This window comes from Protopterus annectens, chromosome 8.part0 (assembly GCF_019279795.1).
Source record: "Protopterus annectens isolate FY-2018-M chromosome 8.part0, PAN1.0, whole genome shotgun sequence".
In the NCBI taxonomy this organism is placed as follows: Eukaryota; Metazoa; Chordata; order Ceratodontiformes; family Protopteridae; genus Protopterus; species Protopterus annectens.
The window spans coordinates 264,952,634-264,963,658 of record NC_056741.1 but is presented as its reverse complement, the minus strand read 5'-3'; the positions used below and the strand labels follow the sequence as shown (position 1 = coordinate 264,963,658).

Here is an 11,025-nt window from a genome sequence, read left to right as displayed (position 1 = left end):
TAACCACATGCATACCCTGTAGGAATATAGAAAATTAACTTACAAAACCTAAGAATAGCTGAGGTTAAGTTACTTTATAGCTGGGCCATAAACAAGAGATGTTATCTCTCTGTTTCAATGCAGAAGCAGGCACAATGTCTAGAGATAGAAGTTTTTGTATTGTCTTGGAGGAAAAGTAATTACTAGGTTTAAAATGTAAAGTGCTTTATTGTTTTATGACTTCCAAGATCTGCAAACATCTGAGAGATATGTATTTTTCACACAGAGATGTTAAATTCTATTAGTTTAACCTGGGAACTGAAGACAGGTGACAAAAAGTGATGTCATCCAGGCTAACCCAGCAGGAAAATGTGGTATTAATTTAAGAACTCTCTCAGAGAGAGACTGTGGATTTTGTATTTTGTGTTGGACAGAGCAAGAACATCCACTCATCATCACCATTTTCACTTGCTCTGATTTTAGATGTAGGGCATAGTATCTCTTTTAGCTATAGATGGGAATAATGTAATGATTAGTTTAGATGTTTTCTGTATTTATTTGCGACTGTCCTGCAATGTTGTTTTAAAATATTTCCTGTAATTTTGAACTCTGAAGTCACCATGTTGAGTTACTGAGTATTGTCTTGTTCTTTTATTATTAAATATATTTAAATCTATCTTTGTGGCTATTTGTGAGACATATATAAGCTCTTAAATACATGCTAGTCACCCGGCAGTGTAAACCTTAGCTGGAGATGATTGTCACTGTGAAGTGACACCCTGACTCCATGTGTAAAAATGGGAAAAGGGGTTGAGGATGGATGGATGGATTTAAGCTCTTAGAGTACTTGCCTATCTATTTGGTGACACTATACAGGCCACTCATAATAGCCTGGCACTTGGTCAAGACTACCATTTGGATTAATAGTAACATTACACAGTAGGATTGGACACCCTTTGTAAGGGCCTTATAGTAGCTGATAAGGGTAGCTGGTGGCAGCTGGAACTACCTTATAGTCTGGGCTAAAGGGGGCATAGCTGGTAAACCTGTGCCGGCCTTTCCTCTGTGTGTGTGTGTGTGTGTGTGTGTGTGTGTGTGTGTGTGTGTGTGTGTGTGTGTGTGTGTGTGTGTGTGTATCAATCAAATCTCAAGTGTGTGTGTGTGTGTGTGTGTGTGTGTGTGTGTGTGTGTGTGTGTGTGTGTGTCAGCTACTTGGGCAGGGACACAAAGCACTGGTTGGACAGAGAGGGTGCTGGAGGTCTTAGCTTGGCCAATTGGTTGAGATCTCAACCCTATAGTTGTGCCAGTGGGGAGTCTTATTAGGGATCTGGAGAAAGATGGAGAAATCAGCCCCAGACTGACTGTGATCTCTGCGTGCTCTTAAGGGAAATTGCACTTTACTGTGTGTGTACCTGTCATCCTCCCAGTGTGTATGTCCCCTAGCTGTTGCCAGTTGTGAGGATTGAGGCTTCTTGATTACTGGGCCAGTGCAGGGGTGTCACAAAGGTAACCGAGAAAATATTATCTTGCAGACTGATAAGGGCAAGGAGGTTGTGATTTGTAATACAACTGATTATGATGATGAGAAAAAAAAACAATTGAAGAATATCAGATTTTCCATACAGCTATGCATGGATCCTACACGGGACTTAATGAAATATGTAGGGTTGTGTTTAGATACTGCAGTAGCATGTGGTTTTACCTCACTGAAGGAGTGGGCACATTTTTTAATATCAGAAAAAAATGAATATTTTGCATTTTACCTAAAATACAAAAAATGTTAACTCCTCCTCCAAGTAGACCAATAGAGAGTGGTACTGGCTCCTTGACAGACCCTTTATCACATTATCTGAAGATTGAACTCAAAACACTGTTACCACTTATTAGATCTAGGCTACATGATGAATTTTTTGAAATTAATGGACATGTCACTAATTCCTGTATAATACATAGTCTTGACATGCAGTCTTTATGTAGAAGTATTCCCTATAACAAGACACTGACACTGAAGCGTTGGATGTTTGATTAAATTCTTCTGGTCTTTATTCTAAAGAAGTTAATGATTTTTTTATTACCAATGACTAGATTTGCATTGGAACATAATATTTTATTACTATTAATATGAATGTTATGTACAGCTATGAGGGTAGCTAATTTTGCCCCAATTTATGACAACTTTGAAACAGGGTATGGGGAACTTAAAAAGATAAATGATGAACAGAATAGGTACCTGACACATATCATTATGTGACACAGGTATCCTGAAGAGTGCTAGTTGTTGCAGAATGGTGAAATTGATATGTTGAAAGTTTTCTTTGTCTTTTAGAACAATAATGTTTATGGATAACATTTACTGTTAAATATGACCTGTTTACTTATACATTTTCTAGATATTACTGCACTAAAATATTGCATGGTTCTTTACATACTACCATATACATGAAACCTTTTACATGAAATGTTTTAACTGCTAGTTGCTTTCATCTGAGACATATTATTAATAATATATCACAGTATTGGTTTCTAAGAATTAGGAAGATGTATAATGACAAGACTTTACACTTGAAACTCTAAATCTGGTTGATTTTTGTCAAATGGCTATGATAGGGAAACAATTTGGAAAGTTAGGAAGTTTGTATCTGGGATAGACATGAGTTCTCTACTGCATCCTATGAGATAACCTAAACTTAAGGATTGTTGTGATACGGTACGATTTTCTCTAACTTAAATTCAAGTCTGCTGTATAAAACATTGCCACTGGTTGGTGAATGATGACTTTTTACTAAATATGTGTTGCAACATTGTCAGTTCAGCTACCAGTGTGGTAAAAATATTGGAAAACTTTTATATTTGTTTAAAAAGGTACAGTTTACCTCTAGTCTACAAAATTATTTAGGGCCCAAACTTTACAGATGCTCTCCTTGTGGTCACTGTAGTTATTGCAAATATAGTTCCCAAACTAAATGCTTTAAAATTCTTAATACTAGCAGAACTTTTACTATCAGACAACTTATTACATGCAGAACTAGCTGGGTTATCCATATTGTAATATAGTCCTGCAATGTCGCTTCCATGTAGAATAACCATCCAGAGAATGGAAAGATAGAATTACAATACATTTATATGACATCAGATGTATGAGGGACTATAATACTTTATACAAACATACTTTTGAACACTTCATTGTTACTTTCACATGCTTAGAGCACAGTAGGGTAGTTGATGACAACATGTCTATATAAGAGAGATGAAAAAATATATTGAACTCTCTCTGCTTACTGCTGCTTACTGCTTGCTCTTGCTGTGGGATTTGAAGTCTTCTTAAGACACTCAGTCTTGCTGGCTGGATTCTGCTAAAATTCAAAGTCTGGTTATATTTGCATTCACAGTCTGTCACATACAGAAACTTGCAGAATATACACTGATGAGAGAATATACTTTGCAGCACCTGTCTTTAAGAGCAGTAACCAATAACTTTTATAATAAACCAAACTGGAAAAATGTTGCAGTTTAAAGTACTGTTCCACTTTACTTCTCATATAGTACAGATGATGTGAGAGATATAACATTTACCTCAGGACACCAAATGTGTCCCTACCATACCCCTAACATAACTAGATTTAATACAGACTTTTTATACATATTTTAGTTAAACTCACACACTCTAGGTTTTGGAAAGATACTGGCTTGATGACGCAAATGCTAACACATCTGTTCTTGTGCAAATGCTGATAAGTGGAGAAAAGCATATTTTTAAGGAAACGCCTTGTGGATAAACACATGTCTTGTTTTTTTTTTAAACTTTCTTAGAAAAACATGTCCTGTTGTCCAGTGAAAGCAGATTACACTCTTGTCATGTCTGTAAGAAGTAAGTTTTCTTGATGTGTGTATAATACACTCATAAGCAAGTTCCTTATTTTTTTAAGCCACAGTCATTTAGTATGGTTGCTGATCACATATTACTAAACTCTGTTTCTGTATTTAAGCAAGCTTTTTCTTTCAGCATATTTACAACATAATTAATTTCAGCCTCATATTCATAATATCCAACAATTCCCTCTGTTTTTAAACATACTCAAAACATTTTATACTGATATGTATTTTTTGATCACATTATATAGTCTTTTGATACAACAAATCAAAATGCAATTTTACATAGTTAATACAATTATATTAAAGTATTACTGCCAAACTGAATGTATTTAACAACTTTTTCTTTTGCAGACCATTCTGTGAAATTATTTTATCAGCTATGTGCTGTGTCTGCTTTAGTTTAACTTGATTAATTTATTCTTTTGCAATTACAGAATTTAATTTATGACTTAGAACTGTTTCATTAACTCTTTGCAACTTGTTGAATTAACTATAAGAGACAAGAACCATGTGCTACTGCAAGCATTTATAACATTGTGGTCATGTGTTTGAACTGCCCATTAACATCTTGGTAAAGTACTGAACTGGGCTTAGATAAAAAAATATTTGAAAGCAATTATTTTACTGGGGATATTACAACTTGACAAATTAAACTTATTATAATGTATTCTGTACAGTATGTATTTACACAGACTGTTTGCTATTCATGCATTTCAATCTAGCAGCTATCCTGAACCCAATTTTTTAAAACATGGTTTTTCACACATATTCATTGCTAGACATTAATTTAATTTGTACTGAATTCTTCTGTATTTGTACATACAAAGACTATAAAGTAAATTTAGTCTAATCTTACAAATTTAATAGCATTAATATTGCCAAAAACATATTGAAATAGTGACCAATCTTGTTCAATTTTTTTACATATCTTTACTCTCTCTTGTATAGCTGTTATCAATTTTAAGCCAGCTCTTGTTTTTTTAAACTATCTCTTGTATAGTTTTACAGTTGAACAGGTTGTAAATACAATTTAATACTAAACAATACAATAATAACCATTATGATAGCTATTAACTTGTAAAATATCTTATCCTGTCAGGTTTAATCTGTGTTTAATAACTAATATTTCTAATGCACTAATACCTGTTTTTTCCTCCCCCTAAAAGAGTATTGTCAAGAAGGAATGATATATTATTTCTGCTCTTAACTTTATTTCAGACCCTTTTACAACACATACTGCTCACACAGTGTGTAAAACTGATAAAGTACCCCTCCCCCTGCAGAACTGCAGCACTGTTTATCTGCTTTATACTGTGAGAATAGAATGTATGCCAGCCCAACACTTTGGTTATGCATTTGCTTTATTAGGTTACCAAACTATAGACCTTTGTCTGATTTGATCATCTTTTCTGTTGCCTTTGCTGTCTACTTCTACTAGTAGTAGTTATTTGTACCCTCCTGTATACTTTATTTGAACTGTATGTATACTATAACCCATCTGTTGGCTATACTTGATGTAACTAAGGTTTTTTTTTTTTTATTATTTTTTATCAGTGACATATATGCACAATTGTGATGTTTTATTATAATTACCAAATAGTGTTGCATGTGAACATTTTAACAATTATGTTTTAATAGCAATAAGTTTTTAGAAAAACTCAAGCCACTTGTCTGGCAGTCTTGTTTCTTATCTTATCTGTTCAACATTTCCTGTAACTATTCATCCAGTTTAGGAAGGTCTGAGCTCACATTTCAGTTAACCCTTTTTAGCATTTTTCCTTTAATCATATATATTTTTTAACTTTTGATTTCAGTATTTTTATTTATTTATTTAACTGTTCTGACATTCATTTTACAAAGACTGTTTGACTAATACCATCCGTGATTTTATTTCTTTTTAAAATTCAGAACTTTAACTGTTTGGTGTGGTGTTACTATACAATTATATAAAAAAATGTAAAAAAATAGATAGATATTAGCTTAACAAACACATTTATATATTTACATTATTTATATTTGCTGTTGTCTGCCTGTTATTCTTGTGCGTTGTATAAAAAGAAAATACATGCATGTCAGTCTTGTGACTTTAAATCTATACAAGCATGTCAGTGTTGTGACTTTAACTTTTTACTCTTATTATCTATTTTTATTTAATTTTATACACTAGAACAGTTTTGTTTACCTTTTGACTATGCTAAGAATGGCAGTCATATGCTCTACTTTACTGTAGTACTGATAAATATATTGCTTTAATTGAATGGAAGTTTTAAACATTTGAGAATGATTTGTATTTCACCATCCTACCATGTAAGCTTAACCATTTTCAAAACACAAACATATTATAAAATATATTTCTTTTGTACAGATCAGCTGTAGTTTCCTACTCTTTCCCAATGTATGAAGGAAGTCAGTCTCTGTCAGTTCAGCTAATCTATTTTCTTCATCTTGTAACTGTTGTTTAAGAGTCTACTCATGGTCTGCCTGATATGTCTCAGGAACCTGTTCTGCTGAATCTGAAACTCCTATGCACTTTTGAAAAAAAATGTTTGTATAACTTGTCTAAATTTCCTGAACTCATTGTGTCTCTTTTTAGAAGTTTACTACATTTTTTTGTAACAAAATGTACTAGTGGTTCTATCAGTAACTGATTTGACTCACATGTGGTGACAGGACATAACTGTTTAACATCTGAATATAATAGAAACACTTTAGCCTTAGTTAATTCTTTATCATGAACAGATCTGTCTTCACGGTGTATTGTTTTATGACATAATACACAAAATGCAGTTTTTGTTGAATCACACAATAAAAATTTGTCATATTTCACATGGTTTTCTTTGAGATACCAGTCAAATATTGTAATACATTTGCATAATGCCTTACTATCAACCTGCCCTACTAAGGTTTTACATTTACTAATATGCTGTGTATACCAACATTGCAATTTTTTACATTTGCTTGAATTATGCATGAAAATATCCATACTGTCTAATTAAACATCCAAACTATCGAATAGCAACCATACTAAAAAATGTGACGTAGAAAAAAGTCTTACCAGTGAGCAAGAAAACAGGTGATCAGGCTGTTGCTGCAGATGGGTGGAAATTTTTCAAAGTCACTTGAGAAGCTGGGAAAGCACAACAGGCAGTGGACTGTTGGGCTAGTGGATATCCCCCTTTTCTTTAGTGAAATTATGGCACTGCGACTGGAACTTCTGTCTCACTCTGGATGTAGACATCTAAAAAACTTTACTACTGCAAGCTGCATAAACTGGAATACTTCTGTTCAGAATTGACACATACGTACAAATGTTAGTTACTGCAATTTAACTGAAGTAACCCTCTGCAGGGCTTACCATCACTCCCCCTGTGTTTGAATGCAGATTGTAGGTTCAGATGCAGGCTAACTTGCCATTGAAAAATTATATGGTGCTAGTCACTCAGCTGGCTTGCCATTGAAAAAATATTTTGAGCTCTCTCTCTGCTTACTGCTGCTTACTGCTTGCTCTTGCTGTGGGATTTGAAGTCTTCTTAAGACACTCAGTCTTGCTGGCTGGATTCTGCTAAAATTCAAAGTCTGGTTATATTTGCATTCACAGTCTGTCGCATACAGAAACTTGCAGAATATACACTGATGAGAGAATATACTTTGCAGCACCTGTCTTTAAGAGCAGTAACCAATAACTTTTATAATAAACCAAACTGGAAAAACGTTGCAGTTTAAAGTACTGTTCCACTTTACTTCTCATATAGTACAGATGATGTGAGAGATATAGCATTTACCTCAGGACACCAAATGTGTTCCTACCATACCCCTAACATAACTAGATTTAATACAGACTTTTTATACATATTTTAGTTAAACTCACACCCTCTAGGTTTTGGAAAGATACTGGCTTGATGACGCAAATGCTAACACATCTGTTCTTGTGCAAAGGCTGATAAGTGAAGAAAAGCATATTTTTAAGGAAATGCCTTGTGGATAAACACATGTCTTGTTTTTTTTTAAACTTTCTTAGAAAAACATGTCCTGTTGTCCAGTGAAAGCAGATTACACTCTTGTCATGTCTGTAAGAAGTAAGTTTTCTTGATGTGTGTATAATACACTCATAAGCAAGTTCCTTATTTTTTTAAGCCACAGTCATTTAGTATGGTTGCTGATCACATATTACTAAACTCTGTTTCTGTATTTAAGCAAGCTTTTTCTTTCAGCATATTTACAACATAATTAATTTCAGCCTCATATTCATAATATCTAACAAGAGACATGATAAATTTGATAGTTTAGAGAAGAAATGGATTACAATTTTTTGTACCACATACAAACCTGGACTATATGAATATTTTTTATTTTTTTTAATCTTTCATAGTGAAATAAATTCCTAGATGACAGTAAAATATGTTGTTTAAAAGAATACATACTCTTTATTATAGTGAAACAATAGTCAAAGGAAATAATTTGTAATGTTTTTTTTCTAATTAAGTTTTTCCTTATGCTTTCTATTTAAATATTTCATTCTACTATTTTCTATAAATAATAATGCATAATGCTATTCTATTTTGTTTGAAGGAATTTTGTTTAATTGATTTCTACATCCAATTGCTGGGCTTTGATCATGTGGTAATAAGTCTTTGGCTTCATTAGTGGAGAGATATATGATTCCATGACATTTGATAGAAACATCAAAATGTTGAAACACCAAAATATTGAAATTCCACTTCCCCTGCTAATCAAATATATATATTGACTCGGGGATCATGCAACAGTGGGGAAAAGGACAAATTATCTTTCAATATTTTGTGGTTTTGACATTTGGCATTTCAACATTTTGACTTTTCAGTCAAATATCATACAACTATATGGGGTGTGTGTGTGTGTGTGTGTGTGTGTGTGTGTGTGTGTGTGTGTGTGTGTGTGTGTGTGTGTGTGTGTTTGTGTGTATATGTGTGTATCTTTACCATTTCAAACTAGCAGTTTGTCAACAGATTGAACTGCATGGGAAAGTGGTCAATAGTTTTGATCGCTGAGTTTTGCACTTGTTGAAAGAAGGAAGGTGAAGTTCATATGGGTAAGGCAGGAGTGGAGTTCGGAATTTAATGCTGAAACGTTTGGCAATACCAAATGGTTTGGTATTAGAAGGTAAGAATATGTATGTGGGTATTTGCAGATTGAGGTTAGAGTAAAGGCTATGTAATGGACTAGATTTAGTGCTCGGTGTGTGTGCCATTCTATGTGGTATATATCTGAGTGTCTTGTTTAGTGGCAGTGACATAGAGTTTTAATAAGGTAAGGTGTAGGACTAGGGGCATGAGCAAGGTTAGGATCAGCATTAAGGTTAGAGTTAGCACACATTGATAAGGTGGGCTGAGGATCATGACAGTGGAGGGTTGGCTGAATTGCTGGTTAAATAATGGAGATTGACATGTACCAGAACATGGAGACTGAAGGAATCAAACCTCGGGTTACAGGATGAAGTTTTTTACAGATTATACCATTAGTCCTCTGCACAAAAAATTATTGCTTAACTACTCAAAAATCCAGACTATGCTCTTTGGAATCTTCAGTATAAAAGGCAAAAGCACCCCAACTCACTTCTTATTTTAACCACTTTAAAATGCCATTGAGCAGGTTAACACATTCATATACCAGGGAGTCTGGCTTGATCCCTCACGTAACGTTCATCATTACCTCAGAAACACCCTGAAAACGATAAACTCCCTATCCTTCTTCTTCTCTTCTTTCCTCTCACCCAGCAAGAAATGCTATTGCAAAAGGAATTCTTCTAGCCCGGCTTGAGTACTAGCTACCTCTTGTAGCATCTGCCTCCAGAAGAAACTCTGCTACCAACCAATCAATCTCCAGCTCCTTCTGCCACTTCATTACCTTTTTCCCAAAGTATGAACACCCCTGTATTATACTAGCCAAAGCCAACAAGCTGCCAGTCCAGCAACAAGCCAATCTGCTCCTTATCTCCCAACTTTTTCAGCTCCTGGAAGAAAACTCCTGTCTTTCTCTTTCCTTTAGCTTACTTGGACAGCCTCTGTCATATAACCTTCTATCTCATTGCCAGTCAGAACCCCTCTTGCAAGCACCTAAAACCAGACTTCAGTGCTCTAACTGCTCCCTTTCCACCCTCGGAACCAAGCTTCGGAAGGATCTTCCTTCAACTTAAAGACCTTTCTAGCTACTCCTCCTTTCGGGCACAACTTAATGAACATCTCACAGCACAAGCCTCTTGTAAATGCTCTTCTTCAGGCCACATAACCTAGTCTCCCTAATCGCTGACATACACTGCCTATCATTTTCTTACTGTCTCTTCCCTGACTGTCATATCGTACTTAGTGATTTCTGATGTCTACCTTCTTAAATCATTTTTATTGTATCTATATCTTTTGATTTTATTATTTTTTCCCACTTGATGAATGTTCACATTCTGGACAGAGACTGAAATTGGTCCCGTGAGATCAATGCTCTACCCCATTTAACAAATGATATAAATAAATACATAAATAAATAAAACGGATTAATTAAACTCAATAAAACAATTCCACATAAAGAGTAACATGATCTCTAGTTAATTCTAGCTACATTATCTATGTCAAATAGAATCAGGCAGCAAAGATTTGGTATTGTCAAAACACAATTGGATTGATATTATTATTAAGTGCTATGAATTTATGTATTTATTCTAATTGTTTTAATATTTTCTTTTCAGTTAAGCTGGGCAGCACCAGAAAGTGAAAGAAAAACGTGTTACAGAAAAGGGAAGGACTACCAGGTAAGACTATTCTCCTTATGAGTCAAAAAAAAAACAGGACTGTTGATCTGCTTTTTTAGAACAAAGACTAGCAGATTAATGCTTGTTGTTTTCACACATTGTTAAGATATATAAAGAGCAAAGACCAAACTTCAAAAAAGACTGATATGTTCATGCTGATTATAGCTGGCACTACCTCTATAAAGTGTGAGTGGGAGTAAAGATAGAGAGAGTCTTTGTGTGTGTGTGTGTGTGTGTGTGTGTGTGTGTGTGTGTGTGTGTGTGTGTGTGTGTGTGTGTGTGTCTGTGTCTGTGAGTGTGTGTGTGTGTGTGTGTGTGTGTGTGTGTGTGTGTGTGTGTGTGTGTGTGTGTGTGTGTGTGTGTGTGTGTGTGTGTGTGTATGTGTGTGTGTGCAC

General features: G+C 34.6%; 1 protein-coding gene across 2 annotated transcripts in view; it reads left to right on the top strand.

Moving 5' to 3' along the window:
• SEMA4A (semaphorin 4A) overlaps positions 1-11,025 on the top strand; it is a 1,666,552-nt gene that overhangs the window by 1,065,239 nt on the left and 590,288 nt on the right. For both annotated transcript variants that reach the window (XM_044079754.1, XM_044079755.1), the window contains one exon: positions 10,568-10,630. In XM_044079754.1, the coding sequence (XP_043935689.1) occupies positions 10,568-10,630 (63 nt within the window). The remainder of the gene's footprint in view (positions 1-10,567; positions 10,631-11,025) is intronic.